At 42.3% G+C, this 16,105-nt stretch overlaps 1 protein-coding gene across 6 annotated transcripts in view; it reads left to right on the top strand.

The window, feature by feature from the left end:
* The window catches only part of CUNH3orf52 (chromosome unknown C3orf52 homolog), a 36,875-nt gene that overhangs the window by 2,822 nt on the left and 17,948 nt on the right, over positions 1-16,105 (top strand). For 5 of the 6 annotated variants that reach the window (XR_004989179.2, XR_004989181.2, XM_045584001.1 and 2 more), the window contains exons 3-5: positions 3,889-4,012; positions 8,820-8,947; positions 13,233-13,303. Coding sequence is in view for 3 of the 6 variants with exons in the window: in XM_045584001.1 (XP_045439957.1) it covers positions 3,889-4,012; positions 8,820-8,947; positions 13,233-13,303 (323 nt within the window). In the remaining 3 variants the exon portion in view is untranslated. Of the gene's footprint in view, positions 1-3,882; positions 4,013-8,819; positions 8,948-13,232; positions 13,304-16,105 lie in introns of all 6 variants that reach the window. The other variant, XR_004989180.2, reaches the window with a different exon arrangement.

Below are 16,105 nucleotides of genomic sequence, written 5' to 3'. Positions count from 1 at the left end.
CAGATGAGACTCAAGTTCACTTAGTGGTGAATCTGAGATTTGAACTCAGATTTTTTAGGTCCCAAACCTATGCTGTTTTTGTTGATTTGTTTTACACAGCTAGATATATACCAATATATAATTTAAATGTGTAAATACAGTATGTGACTTATTTACATATAACAACTTGAGTTCTATATTACTAATTTCGGTCAGTTCATAAATTTACAGAAGTTTATTTAAGAATTGGGGAGCATATTTGGAATGATGGAGTTGCAGGTGGATGGGCAGAGGGGGGAGAAGTAAGGAACAGCTTTAGATAATTGGGAAGAAGACATTCCATCTCATGGCTATTTTTTTAGGCTGAGCTGAGAGTATCAAAGGTGGTGGAGAGAATGTATTTCCTTTTCTTGTTCTGGGTTTGGGGCTAGAGGGAAAGGAATATAAGTCATTGAACTTCACTTTGTCTGATACACTGTAAACATGGCAATACAGTTGGGTCAAAAATGAAAAAGAAATTATGGGTAATAGAGTGAGACTGTTTTTTTTATGGCTCATTACACAAGCTCTGACCTGTTTCCAAATACAAGTCCCAGAGACATTTTAAGAAATAAAAACATCATCATCTCCATCATCATCATAATAATCCAGCACATTGATCGTTTTGAGGCAGGCAAGATTTTATATAAACAAGCTACCTGAAAATTAGCCCCATTGCAATGAGTGGTTCAGAATTTAGGACAAGAATCAACTGGCTCCTATGTGCTTGGATCAACAAGTGGATTAAGTCCCACAATGAAGATAATAAAATCCAGTTTCCTGCATGCTAGATGTCCCTAGATCTATGTGATATCTGCCTCTGACTCAGCCAGAGAAGAAAAGATTTTTGTACCCAAGAAATAAGTAGCCTAGCCATTATTGAAGGACTCGGCGTCATGTGTTTGGATTCTTATCTGAGGAGGGATGTGAATGTCTGGGGAATGTTCAGAGGAAAACCACACACATTCTTGAGCCATTCAGTGCCACTGTAGAATGTCAGATGCAGTTTGCAAAAATCTCCAAGGCACCTTGCAGAAGAACCTGCCTGTGGCCTTTCCTCATGGCCTAAAATTTGGACAAGAGAAGACGAGGAAGCCAGTGAAGGAGGCAGTGCATCTTCGTGATCGGGTTTTGAGGGGAGATTCAGATAGCACACACATTCTTGTAGTGTGTAGTGTGTAGTGCACACTTCCTCCGTCGAAGACTGTCCACCCTCAGGGCACAGTGGGCTCTCCTGGGGACACCTGCGAAAATACTAATTCCTGGGTTGGTTCTAAAGAATAGACAACTGGGAAGCACTGCACTGTAGTGTCAGGTCAGGAGTGGCAAACAGACTGCTTTATATTGACTTTAAGTCTGTGAAGATTAGTCATGCAAGGGGTAGTGGGCTCTGCTGTGACAGACCGGTTCGGGGGCCAGGCTGTGGGATGGAAGCTTTGGCTGGACAGAAGAGGCTTTTCCTACAGGCGAGGACTGTGTAATTCTGAGCTGACTTCTCCCAGGAAATCACAGAACTGTGGTCTCAAACCACCAGGGTTCTAGGTTTACCACTTCGAAGGGACAGCACAAGTGAAGGGGCAAGAAAATCACAGAGGCGCACGGATGCCCATTCTGTGACTCACTTGAGACACGGGACCATTCTGCACTCATCTTTATGGTCCTGGCTGCCCCTCGTCTCAGCACTAAAATGGCCAGTGTCTGGGGGGCTCTGTAAACAGGAAGATATGTTTCTGTGTCCTGAAAAGTTGAAAGTTCCTTGCTCTGAGACTCCCTCCCTCCCCTGTACCCTCCCTCCCCCGGGCCTTATTGAGCTCTTGCCTTTGGTGACTTGAGGGCAGTTCTCTGCCTTCGGCTGGAGATGAGATGTGGCTTCGCCTCTGGACTCTAGAAACACCTCCGGAGGGTTTTCATCTGTTCAGTTAGTCCCAGGGCGTCTATTGCTCCCGCACCCTTGATCCCTAGAGCCAGCATGGAGTGCACTTGGGTGCTCCAAAGTGTGACCTCCACTCTAGAATTTCTCAGGATACATTCTTAACATTTTTGGAGCCCTCTGTAACTCAGCAACACTATGACCTGCCTGTTACCTGCATGAGACACAAGAGTGAGATACAAAAACAGGAAAGTTTAAGAGCCAGGGTTCTAGGTTTACCACCTGGAAGGGACAGCACACCCTTCCCTCCATGTGGTTTCACTTTACCTAGGAAGATAAGGCCAGTATCTGTTTATATTTGAACATGAAACTAGACAGGGCAGCGGCAGGTGAGCTACGTGGACAGTTCGTGGACTAGGGCATCTCTCCATGGTCTCCACCAGGAGAGATCTGGCCTGGCCCCAGAGGAATGGGGGTGGCTTCAGACCAGAGGTCTCAACCCTGGCAAAACAATCAATTCACTTTGGGAGGGTGAAAATCATAAGCTGGGGCACGCCCCCACCTTCCTACACCCTGGTCCCCTGGGTCCAGGTAAAGCCTAGGTCTGTGCAGTTTAAATTCCTCATCAGGTGATTCTGATGTGCAGCCAGGCCTGGGAGCCACTCATTGAGAACATGTGAACTATAGTGGACAGACAGTGTCTGTTTCTGATGGCCACCACCGAAATCCTGATGGGAGAGATCTGAACAAGGTGTTGGTCACTTTGAGAGAGAGCCTCTGGAAGTGCTGCTGCTGGTGGTGGTGGTGGGGGGAGAGACAGCGGGACACGCAGTCATGGTCATGCCCATTGGTTCAGGTCCTAATATTTGTTAGCAAGTGCTTCATGGATATGATTTCTAGTTTTTACAACACCCCATAAAATAGATTTATTATTTATGTTTTACAGTTGCAGACATTGGGGCTGAGAGTTTTAGTAGCTTGCTGATTGTCATCGGACATTAAGTGGTATATAAGTGAGATTCTGATACAGAAACACACTTTCCCATATCATATTCCATTGCTTCCCATGGTGTCCATGTGGGGATTACTGAAAGGCCCAGGGGGAGACAAGCCAGGGGGCCTTTGAGGGACAGGTGGCAGGGCTGGGAGCAGAGGAGCCTGGCTCGCCCATAACCTGGAGCTCTGCACAGTGACACAGTGCGGCTGTGGACGAAAGGGAGAGACACCAGCTGGGCAGTGACACTCAGCAGGGGTTCGTCTTGACCAGTCTCTCTGAAGTGGGCTAAGGCCTCCCTTGCAGGGCTGCTAGGATAAAGGGAAGTGGTATTGGCTGTAATTATTTACTTGACCCCACACTGTGCCTCACTATGCCCATTAATAGCTTTACTTCCTGCTGTCTCTTCCATCCTTCCCTTCATTTCCCTTCTCAGGCCCTTATTACATAGAGTCTGAGTCACAGCAGTAGCCTTTTAGCTTTTTCTTGGCGTGTCCACTCTAAACTATACATCGCCTTTTTTTTTTTAATCTTTCATTCAGCTTTGTGTTCCAGAATCTGCAACAGGTCCCCAGGACACCCCAATTAAGTACAAACTGCTGTGGTGGCATTCAGAACCCTCTCAAATATTCTTCAGCCTTTCACTCTTTCTAATTTTAACTCTCATTGCTTGCCCCTGAAACCCAGAAATTAATCCGCTGATGCTCTTTGTCACTTCCATTAAGAATCAACACCAGGGATGCTCTTTTGTGGCTTTGAAATACTTTTCTGTCCACCCTTCAACATCCTGTAGGTTGCCCAACTCAGAGCCCCCAAGGCATTTCTTGCTAACTTTTCTGTGAAGTTCCGTTTTACCCCTTTGTGAACTTGACTCAGTAGACTGTAGCCCTGTGAGGTCAGAATCCGCTGCCTTCACTTCTGTGTCACTGGCCCATACTAAGTGTTCAAACACGCTTGTTGAAACTGAATGGCTAACTCGCAGTCTCCCTCTGCTTTCCAGGCCAACCAGAAAAGCCCTTGGAGCTCCTGCAATAGGCCTTTGTTTGGAAAGTGTAAACTGTGGATGGCCATAGCCCTTATCTTCCTAGGTTTCATTGTAGTGATCAGCATAAGCTTATTTCTTTTTGGAGGTAAGAGGATGTACACGTGACTAAATGGGCACATTTTAAGAAAACTTGTTTAATGCTTATGACTACACCAAAATGGTATATGTATTCATTGCTATTTCATTATTTATAATTTGAATTTAAAACTGGTGTGGAATGTGTTATATGGATGGGAGAAATACATGATTTTTGTTTTGTTGTTTGTTTTATAAGCTCCAGAAGTAGTATGGAAACCGCTGTTTTACTTTAAACTCTGCCCATTGGATCTTGAAGATTTCTTACATTTAAAAAAAATATATATTTTTATTGATTTTTTACAGAGAGGAAGAGAAAGTTAGAAAAATTGATGAGAGAGAATCATTGATCAGCTGCTTCCTGCACACCCCCTACTGGGGATGTGCCCGCAGCCAATGTACATGCCATTGACCGGAATCGAACCCGGGACCCTTCAGTCCTCAGGCTGACGCTCTATCCACAGAGCCAAACTGGTTTCGGCGATTTCTTACGTTTTTAACTTATTTAAACACTAATAGATATATTTTTGTATCTCTAAACCTATTTGATTGCCTAATTTCTTATAGTTTGTTTAGTTAAAATAATTATTGTATTTCATCTTTTATAGCTGGTTTATGATTATCATGATAAAATGATGAATAGCATATTTGAAAGTTTTAAAAACTTGACAGAACTGTGTATCTGTAAGCTGTCATTATTTGAGCTTATTTTGGACATAACTGTATTGTATTTATGTTTATGTATGTACAAAACAAAAACATGATGCTTACTGTACGTTTTACATAATTATCTCATTTTAAAATTATTTATCATGAACATAAAAAATAGTGTGAGATCAGATTTTTCTTTGTAGTCTTGTGGATTCTAATGTATTCTGAGATCACTTTTCCAATTTATTAAAAGTTATTTATGAACATTAAAAAAAACTTTTAAGTTAAGGTATAATTGACATATCACATCTATTAGTTTCAGATATACAACATCATGATTCAATATTTATATACATTGTGAAATGATTACCACAATAAATTTAGAAGTCTCTTTTTTTAAATGACTGCATTGGTAGTCTTCCACACCATTTTAAAGTCTTGTATCTTGTAGTTAGTTTCCAATTTTTTATGATTATCGGTATTAAGGTTTTAATGATGCATAAAAATAGCATCCTCTAGTGGGCAATCATTTCAATTCAAAACAGGAGAGAAGAAAACTGTTTTAGGTTATATGTGTGAGCGATTGTAGGGGGAGGAACTCTCTGGGATGGGATACTCTTGGGGGCGATTCAGTCCCGTGAGGATTGGAGATGAGCCAGGCTCTCCACAGCAAACCTAGTCAGAGGATGAGAGCAAGAGGGGAACCCCTGGGTCTCTCTGGAGAGGTCCTGGGAACTTTCCTCAGGATCTGCATTTGCCATTCACCTCCAGCTCTCCCCACTTCCAATCCATTCAGATCCTTTCCCAAAGTTGTGTGGCCCCGGAAGGAATAGGAAAACATTGATAACATGTGCCAACCTCACATTGACAGTAGTGTTTACTTACTTAGGACATTGTTGAGGTGGGATAGATCATTCTTTGAGGCCATAGGCTGGTTTTGAGGTGGGGAGAAGTTAAGAGGTGTTACACCTCTTCCATCATGCTGAGGACAATTGTTTTTGTGTGAGCATTGGTACTCCCTCTTCCCATCAACTCCCACGTGTGGATGTGGAAACTGTAGTTGAGTCACGCAGCCCTGTCCTGTCACAATTTGCTGATGCCATCCTAAAAGTCGACGGATTTGTCTGTTGGCATCTGGGGCCCAAAACAAAGGATGATGCAACAGAGCTAGATGTTCAACATCCAGGATTCTAAAGTCCAAGACTCAAGAGCTGTCTTCCGTTCCCAAAAGTTATCTGGTCCCTTTACTCATAAAGCAATCTGCAGAGCAATCTGCAGAGGAAGGGATTCTATTTCCCTCAGCAGTTTTTCAGGGGACATCCAAGTTCATAGGATGGTATTCAGGGAAGACCTTTTTAACACTTAGAGTGCAAACTTCATTTCCTATTTTAGAAAATTGTATTCTTAAAATGTTAATGCTATAAGAGAGATTTTCAAACTTTTGCTATATATATATTTTTTTTAATCAGAGAAATACTTTTATTTTACTTGGCACCTCAGGGGTTTGGGCCTGTGGGAGAATCATGATAGGCAGTGGAGTTGCAAAAGGTGCAAAGGGGTGGGACAGGGCTCCCCTTTGTGAGTCTCAGCCTCTCCCTAAGCAGCTCAGTAGGTGCTCTGGGATGACAATCTGCAAAGATCAGCCATTGCCTAATTGCCAAGCCCATTGATAGGAATCAAATACTTGTAGAACTTCTGAGCATTCTGTGGAAAATGCTGCTGTCTGGGAAAAGGGCATTGTCTAGAGAGCCAAGGGCTGTTCATCCAGGTTCACTAAGAAGTGAGTTCACCAGGAACTACACTTGCCATTCTCCTCTCCCTTCCCTTCCTCTCAACTCCGTAATCTCATGTCTTAGGGCTCTGTGGTTCTCAGGATGAGGCTCGGTGGCAGAGGTGTTAGTAACTATGGAGTTGGAGTGGACACAGCAAGGGACAGAGTACACACATCCCAGAACCCAAAGGGTAACTAGTTGGGGAAGAGACAGGGTGAGGCACTAGGTAGGGAGGTGGATCTTGTCACTGACATTGTTAAGAATGTCAGCAGAGCAATCTATGGTCATTTTATTATTGATTCTCTGCAAATTGTGCATCCCTTATTGTCTGCAGCTGGCATGGGCTCTCCTGCCACTCTACCTGTGGCCATTGAAGTAATGGTAAATTCAGGGTCATGGCTCAGCCTAAGGTGCTGAGTTGGGGTTGCGTGTACACTGGAAAAGAGAAAAGAGCAGGTTCACTGTAGACAGTGAGATCATTTTAAATGAAAAGTGTTATGAGCAGGGCCCAGGGAATCCTATTGAATTCATAGGTCTTTAGGGGAAATGTTAGTAATGGATTCTCTTCTTCTTCCCAAGGAATGAACAATTCCTTGGTGTGAAAAGTAAAGGGGGGAAACAATAACAAAACAAAAATAAAACAACAACCCAAACACACACACACACACACACACAAAAAAAAAAAAAAAAACACAAAAAACAAACAAACGAAACAAAAAAAAAACTTTCCCTCTCTCTAAGACATCTTTCTGGATTATTTGGAGAATCAGTTAAGCATTCTCAAGGGTTCTACTTTCTCTACTAATTTTCCCCTACCAGGGAGGAGAGAGATGCTGAATTACACCTTTCTAATGAAACTTTTCTTGGTTTGGGCAAAATATTTAAAATGTTATGAAAACCAAACTGTGACAAGCAAATGGATGCTTAGAGATATAATTTAAAGGTGATCAGATTTAATTCCCCAAGGGATCCTTATGTGATCTATAGGGATCCAAGTTTTCTGCTATTGTCACACAAAATAGTGTAATGAATGACTTACCACAAATAAAGATGCATGGGTATTTCCTGTGTTTGGGCTCCCCAAGATCGACCACTAGATTCCGTGAATGCTGGGAGGACTCACAGGATTCAGCACGTAGTTGTGGAGATGACTGTGATTTATTACAGGAAAAGGATATAAAGTGAAATGCAGGAGAAGCAAGTGTCCAAGAGTCCTCTCTTGGTGCATCCCACAGGACACACTTCATTCCTCTCACAATACGTTGTGTCAACAGCTGTGAATTCTTTACACTAGGGAAGTTCATTTGAGACTCAGTGCCCAGCGTTTTATTGGGGTTGGTCATATAGGCAGCCTCTGCCTGGCCCTATTAACATTCCAGACTCCCCTAAGGAAAGACATTCATTGTAAGCTGCGTTGTTTGTACAAAGAGTTGAGCCAGACTTATCAGGGAATGGTGGGAATCTTTCCGAAACCTAAGTTCCCAGAGGCCAGCGCACCAGCCTTGAGTAGCTGGGCTTTTCTAAGCTGGCAGTCTCAGCTGCTCTATCAAGTCTTCTCTGCACATTCTCTCGCTCCTCTTGTCTCACCTTACCAGACTGTCTCAGGGAGTAAGTCTCAGAATTCTTCCTTCTTTTCACCCGCCCTCCCATCAGAAACACTGAATTAGTCCACTGGGGTCTTTTCTAAGTCAAGTAAAAGAGGCTGATTATGTTATTTTTAAAGCTTGGGAATTGAGAAAAACATTTAAGGCAAGTTCCACCCACCTACACCTTTCTCAGGGTCAGAGAGGTGGTCTGTGCGTGGGCTCAGATGGTGAGGCTGAGGCAGTATTAGGAGCATAATTAGCACCGTGAGTCCCAGCTTCTAGCTCCTGGCTCCTGACTTTGTGTGCTTTTCCTTTAGCTCTGACTGCATAAAAATCAGTTAGCTCAGTCATTAGGGCACAAGCAGCCACACAGAACTCATTGTTCACCCTGGGGCTCTGAGTGCAGTTGGGTTTCTCTTCTGTAAACAGAGCATGTCAACATTCCTATCCTGTGAGACATACTCTTGAGTGATGACTTCATGCCCAGGTCTCCCTGGGAGATTTCAAGACATGGGCTCACATGCTCATATTCCAGTGCCCCTCTGTTCTGGCCCATGATGATTCCTTTGGCATAAAACAAACAAATAACATGTTTATCATGGATGAGGGAAGACCCTGTCTTTATTTGGTTTGACCAAGAGGGAAAAGCGTTTCTGTTCATACTTGCTTACTCTTGCCTGGCTTTATCCTTGACTCGTGCTCGTTGTTTTGTTTTGTTTGTCTTTAAAGAGTAGCAACCAATGAATATGTTTATTACTTTATGCATATGTGTTTTTTACCTTTTCTTTCCATCCTCCACTCTTTTTAGTAACTTACATCGATGAAGATGAAAATGAAATACTTGAGTTATCATCAAATAAAACGTTCTTGGTCATGCTAAAGATTCCAGAGGAGTGTGTTACTGAAGAGGAATTGCCTTACCTGCTCACGAAAAGGGTAATGGGACCTTATGCATTGTTTACTGAGTTCAAACATTAGAATATGGATTCTGTTACAACAGTAGGCATAGAGCCACGGAGACAGTCGCTTCAAACTTGGATATTTTGGGTCTGAATTTTGGCAGAAATGGACACTTATAAATGGACTTTCTGTCATGCAAAACCAGAGGGAAGAGCCTTGGCCTCCAGTTGGAGGGAGGATAATGTTTTGTTTCTTCACTCTGCTCTTACATTTGATTTAATTGTAGCTTCACTGAGGGTCTATGATGTGCTAGAGTCTAGCAACTAGACCACATGCCAAGTGCCAGGGCCACAGCCTCTGTGCTGTTAGTGGGGACTCACAGCCCAAGTAGGGGAAGCAACTAAATAGATAGTACAAAACGGTGTGATATATTCTATTGTTGAGTTGCATATAGGATGTTTTACAATTTCAAAGTGGGGTTGGGGCGGTGGGGGGAGGGCATTTAGACTACTGAGGTGGAGATGGAGACGTGGAAGGCCTCCTGAAGGAGGAGAGTCTTAGAGGAGGGTCTGCACAGCAGTGTTCTATGGCCTCCACATGCTATGTGGTGGGACTTGCAGAGGTGAAGCTGAGCAGGAAAGGCGGTTTTCCTACTCTTGGGTAAAGCACTAAAATCTGCAGGTTGACAGGGTCAACTTTCATTTTCACCTTTCTGTGTAATGGTGAGAAAACACTGCAATAGAGTAAGTTAGAAGCATTGTGGTAGGCCAGATGAAACAGGGGGCCTTGAACTAGGGTGATGTCAGGGAGAAGAAGGAAGATTCAAGTGAGACTTCAGAGGTCTTCTTATTCAATAAGACTTACTGGCTGGTTTGGGTGTGGGAGTGAGGGAAGAGTGTGAATATGGCATGATTTATGGGGTGGGAAGTTCAGGAGAATAAGCCCTCTGTGAAATACGGGTGCTCTGCAGCCAGACCAGGAGGGTTGGTTAGGGAAATCCTGGTCATCCTGTCAAAGACAGGGTAGCTCACAGCCAGACCCAAAGGTTTTGATAGGAAAATCCAAGCAAGGCCAGCCTGCTGTCCCTTACACTCTTCTTTGCAGCGCTAGGTCAAACATGGCAAGTCCTTTTCATTTGGCTTTTATTTGACTTTGACCAAAGCTACTGAAAGAGCTGCTTCCATCTCAGTTGCCCCTGAGTCAACTCTGAGTTCCCAGAGGATAACCTCGATTGCTGCTTTGACCACAGGAGATTGTGTTCTGGGAAGATTATCTGGGTTTCCTTTCCTCCTCCTTTTCCTGGTTTATATCTCCTCTGCAGTGCCCTTTTCCTCCCTTCCTTCCAGCTGCTTCTGGAGCAAGCTGCAAGTGAAGAGCCTCTTGCTGCTTTCCTCTTGGTTGCTTTTTAAATTGAGGGTTTGCATTTGATGAGCAGAAATGAAATGAATCAGCAACCACACATGTCACCTGTTACAGGCTGCACTCTCTATGTCAAAGGGAAATGGATGTTAATCATTCACCTGAGACCATATCTCTCACACAGAGCAGACTCTATGGGTGCTTTCGGCTTATCACTGTGTAGTGGCAAAGGAACTGAGAGTGCTTTCAGGGCCAAGGTCTGTGAGTGGGTTTCTTCTGTAATCAACGAGAATCACTGAGTTCTCCCTGTGTACCCACAGGTGCATATGAGATGCATAGAAAGAACCTCGCAAAAGATTTTTAAAATGTTATCTGATTTGCAGATAATAAAAATAAGGTGCAATGAAGTGAAAAGATTCCTGTCCCTGCCTCCCCCCATGGCTTCCTAAACAAATATGTTCAGGATCAAAAATGAGGAACTTGGAGATATCACTATTTTATTGTCAGGTCGAGATTCTCCCTTTCTTCCATTAGGCCAGCTTCCAAAAGTTTCTGGAGAAGGAAAGTAAGTGGGAATGTATATTGGAATCTATGTCCCCTCTTTTGCTTTATTGTCTTGTGTTTGTGAACAGTTTTCCTATCCCCTTGTCATATCTCCCCACCTGAGTGCTTAGGGTTGGGGCCATTTCTCTGCTTAAAGTCAGCCCGTTAGCTATGTGCATGTGCTGGAGGCAGGAGTTAGCATGGCACCTATGATAACCTAGGAGAGGGTATTTCTCTTAAAGTATTCTGGAAGCTGTTTTTTAATTAGTCATTAAGCCTGACTCTGATAATCAGCTCACTATGCTCCTAGCTCACTCTGCACCCAGCCTCATAGGCACAGTATGGGAGGTACCAGAACTAGGGGTGAGAAGCACCTCCTGACCTGCCCTTTCTCACCCCACATCCCCATTTTTCTGTTGTGTTTGTTTATTTGTTTGATTATTGGCCCAAAGTAGATAGTGTGGTTAACAGCTCCCAAATATATAAATATGTCCTAATTATAGCAGAAGACGATGCCACCTAAAAGAACCTTCCAGTGGACACTAAAAGTGATCTAATTTAATCCATCTCTTAAATTTTTAACTTGATTTTTTTCTGATAGCCTACTATGTACAAAACACTGTGCTAGTTTTTTAGGATTAACAAAGGAAGGAAGGAAGGAAGGAAGGAAGGAAGGAAGGAAGGAAGGAAGGAAGGAAGGGAAAGGAAAGGAAAGGAAAGGAAAGGAAAGGAAAGGAAAGGAAGGAAGGAAAGGAAAGGAAAGGAAGGAAGGAAAGGAAAGGAAAGGAAAGGAAAGAAAGGAAGGAGGGAGGAAAGGAAGGAGTGAACAGAGAAGGCTGGACATGAGAATGTCCAAATCTGTAGAAAATTTTTATGAGTTTATTTGAGCAAACTGATATCATGGCAGGACACAAAAATCTCAAATGCTCTCAGGAATGACTGTTTTGCGGTTTCTTTTATACCATGGGAATTAAGAAGGGAACATAAGGAAGATTACAAGAAGGTGTGAGAAAGCAAGGCAGGGAAATCTCTGTGATTGAATTATAGAATAGTTAACAAGATTATATGCTCCCTGTGGATCTGAAAAAGAGGAATACTCCTGGCATTTCAAAGGTCTGTTAACCAAGATGCCTAAATGCACAAGAGCAATGGATAGAATTTGCTTATGGCAAATTAAAACAATGTAAAGCACAATGTTATACTCTTCAAACTGGCAAAAAATCTAAACTAAGTAACACTAAGTACCAGCAGGACTGTGGGAAATGGGTCATTTCTACCTTCCTGGGAGAAGAGTAAGATGAAGAACAATTTGGCAAAATTTATTGATAGTTCCTTTGGAGATGTGTCTACTCATAGACCTAGCAAGTCTATTTCTTGACATTTCTTCTCATATGTGTAAGAAAAGAGGCACAGAGGTATTCAAGGTAACTTCAATATAGTTTGTACGTAAATGGGAAAGTTGGTGCAACCATTTAGTGGAATCTGTGCAGAAGTTAGGAGTTAGAGTGAAAGGCATTCATCTAGATGTACCATTGTGGGTGAATCTCAAACATAATTTTGAGTGAAAAGAAAAAGGAAGTCATAGAAGATTGTGTAGACTATGGTGCACACTTTATTTTAATAAAACACAAATTAAATTATGTATCGCCGATTGCACCAGGATGTATTACATTTATAAAAAAAAAAACATGCATGAGAAGGAGACAATGACTTGCACTGGGCGAGAGAGGAATTGTGTGTAAGAAGAGTAGTTTAGTTTGTTCTCTTTTAGAGTGAAAGGCTGAACTAGATGTGGTAAAATGTGAAGCAAAGAAACCTGGGTAGTAGGAACATAGGTGTCATTTTTGGGGATGGCAATATTTCATGCATAAAATAAGAACTCCATTATCTTTGCAATTACACACCAGCCCCACTTGGTCCCATTTTCCAGGGAAAGTGCCCTACCTGTGGCTTAGCATGGCAGTTTCTTCTTACAGTTAAGCTCTCAAGAAAGGAGGGAAAGCCCTTGCCCAGTGATGCGCCAGGCTCTGAGTGGCCTGTTCTGCTGTCTTCCCAGCCTCTGCCCTGTTCTCTCCTGCCCGTGTTCCGTGGGGTCTGGGTGGACGCAGGCTGCAGACCACTCTCTTCATTAAGGCCACAAAGTGATAGTGCAATACATATGAGATGTTGAAAATCCCAGCCAGATCACATGATCCTTTTCAAATGAGATTCTTTTTCATGAGTGTGAACTTGATTTTTGGTTCAAATTTTTGGCTAGGCCCACCTTTGTCTGCTTCTTGACCCAGAGTCTCTGGATAAGTTAGTTTCTAGCTAGTGTTGAACCCCCTTTGTCTAGGAGTACTTTTGCTTTATCAGGTGATAGGCAATAAGAACCAGCAGTCATGTGTGTAGTTATTTTACTTGTTTCTGTTTGTTTCAGCTCACAGATGTGTACAGCTCATCTCCATCTCTGAATCGTTATTTTACTTCAGTGGAAATAATGGACTTCAGGTAAGCATGTGGAGAACCTGGAAAACAACACCACCATTTACCTAGAAGGACCTCCCAAGTCTCAAAGCACAAGGGGAACCAACAATAGAATTGTAGAATATCAGTGCTGATACTTATTTCACAAAGGAGAAAAGTGAAGCCCAGATTAATTAGATAACTTAACAAGGTCACACAGAAGAGAGGAAAAGCCAGTCCCAGGCACACCATTCCTGTTTAACAGAGAATGCGTAAATGAGCTAAGGGTAGAACTAGAAATAGATCTCAGATAGTGATGTGATGGAAAAGATAGAAGCCATATTTGACTTGTGATTTTGAGGAACACAAGTAATATAGGAGTCCATGTTCCTTGTATAATATTAAAAATATAAAGATATATACTACAGGGAAAGTAAAGGGCATATGTATGTACTGTAGAGAAGTCACTTGATTATCCTTTTGTATTGTAGGATAAAATTTACCTGACTAAGCTTTATCATCTACTATTCCTACGATATCCCTGGAATAGGATCATCAAAGGCAATATTCCACTGAGGATATCTCTAACCATACATTTCCAAAGCCGTAATATAAATAGACCTGGGAGGGGAAGCATGTAAAGCAGGTGGTAGCATAATGGGGACAAACGAAAATGGATCTGATGTCTGAAAAAGCATACAGTGGCAGGTTGCCTTGGCAACACTATTTCTCCTCCTTTATGGATACCTATGTACACATGACCTTATGATGACTTCTGTTTTCTTTTAAACTATTTCTCAATTAGAGTTTACATTCAATATTATTTTGTACTAGAGGCCCAATGCATGAAATTCGCCTTGCAGCCCTGGCTTTGTCCAGAAGGTCTTCCAGAAGGTCATTTGGCTGTCCGGTCTAATTGGCATATCACGCTTTTATTATTATAGATTAGTTTAAGATGTTCAGCATAGTAGTTAGACAATCATTTATTTTACAAAACGCTTTCCCTGATATTTCCAGTACCCATCTGACACCATACATAGTTATTACAATATTATTGACAATGAATCAAGTGGTTTTTTTCTGAGCAAGATGCAAGGGTGGTTTCTTTCCTGGGTTTTTGTCCAGGTTGGATTCGAAGAATGAAGCCACTGACAAAAGGTAGTAGATGAAAAGGTGGAAATTTATTGGAAACAAGTACAGACTCCCACGTGGGGAGGGCATCCCAGAGGGAGTAACTCACTAAGCTCATTTCTCCTAAGGTTTAGAAAGGCTGCAGTTATTTTGTCTCTTGATGCTTCCTTCTTATTGGTAGAATATCAACTTCAAAGCTCAAACCTCTTGTAGTGTCACCTTCTCTTTCTCCCCCTTCAGTGGTAGAATTCTCTATCTTCTGTGAAAATCTGTTTTCCTCTTTCTCCCACTTGTCAGCATTTCTCTGTCCTCGGTGAAAGTTTGTTTCCTCTTTCTCCCCTTACCCTGTGGCTTGTCCCTATCTTCTGTGAATGGATGTCTTCCTCTCCCCTTATCCTGTGGTGCACCTTTTATTCTCTGTGAATAAATCCTTTTGGCAGCTCCAAGCCCCTGACCAACTATGCCTTTCTCCCCCAGGAACCCCCTAATTCCTTAAACTCCCTAAACCTGCCTACTTTACCCCTAAAAACTCATTTCAACTGTATAACCCTATGATATACTTTACATCCCTTGACAGTTTTGTAACTACCAATCTTTACTTCTCAATCCCTTCACCTTTTTCACTCAGTCTCCCAAACCTCCTCCCATCTGACAACCATCAGTCTATTCTTTGTATATGTGAATCTATTTCAATATTGTTTGTTTATTTTGTTCTTTAGATTCCACATATAAATGAAATATTATGGTATTTGTCTTTCTCTGACTTACTTATTTCACTTAGCATAATACCCTAGGTCCATTCATGCTGTCACAAATAAGACTTTATTCTTTTTTATGGCCAAGTAAGGTGACTTGCTTTTTGATATTGCTCATTTTAATCTCAAACCTTTGGTATTAAAACACCAACAGAAAATGGAGAAATGCATAATTAGACCCAACATACTTTCCTCTGTGCAACTCTGGACTCAGCCAGAGTTGAGAGCCACCTAGACTGAAGGGCTTTTCCAAGAATCCAGTCTCCTATTATGGCTTAGAGGACATGGGATTGTATAATGGGAAAACTCATCAGAGACAGGAGTGAAACATGGCTCAAAGTCTGAAGACTTACTGTTACAGAATCTGCCTTTAAAAGTTATTGGAAAGAAAAACCCAAGGGTTTTAGTATTTTAGATAAAGAAATTTGGGAAACATTTTAAAAAATCTAGGCAGAATTTCAATAGTGTTGAATTGAGGAACAAAAGCCATTGCTTCCAAAGCCACCCACAGTTGCTGCCTGTGAGCAGGAGACAGCAACAGGCCTGTCGACATTTGTGTAGACACAAATCCTGACCTCAGTTCCAGCAACCCTCAATGAAAACCTGGGAAGTGCCCATTGGTTCATCCGCTGCTGGACCCACTCAGGTGGTGGCAGATGAGGCAAAGCCCACAGAGTTCTCTGCTTCCCTGAAAATCCCTCTCCTCCCCTCAGAATCCAGCCTTGTGTACATTCACCCCAAGACTGACTTGGTAGAATGACAGTGGGAGCAAACTTCTCATTAAGCATCTGGTCTGGTCTTATGAAAGTCAGCCTCTAGGCCTTTCCATATAAGCCAACCCTTTGCTCATGGGAGCACAGGGTGGCTGTGAGTCAATATGTGACCATCCTGAGTGATAATTAGAAGGTAAAACACAGGAAGTACCTGTAAATTAGATTTGCTGGCTTAGAGTTTGAAAGCA

This window comes from Pipistrellus kuhlii, unplaced genomic scaffold, assembly GCF_014108245.1.
Source record: "Pipistrellus kuhlii isolate mPipKuh1 unplaced genomic scaffold, mPipKuh1.p scaffold_m20_p_2, whole genome shotgun sequence".
Classification (NCBI taxonomy): Eukaryota; Metazoa; Chordata; class Mammalia; order Chiroptera; family Vespertilionidae; genus Pipistrellus; species Pipistrellus kuhlii.
This window is presented reverse-complemented; position numbering and strand designations above follow the sequence as displayed.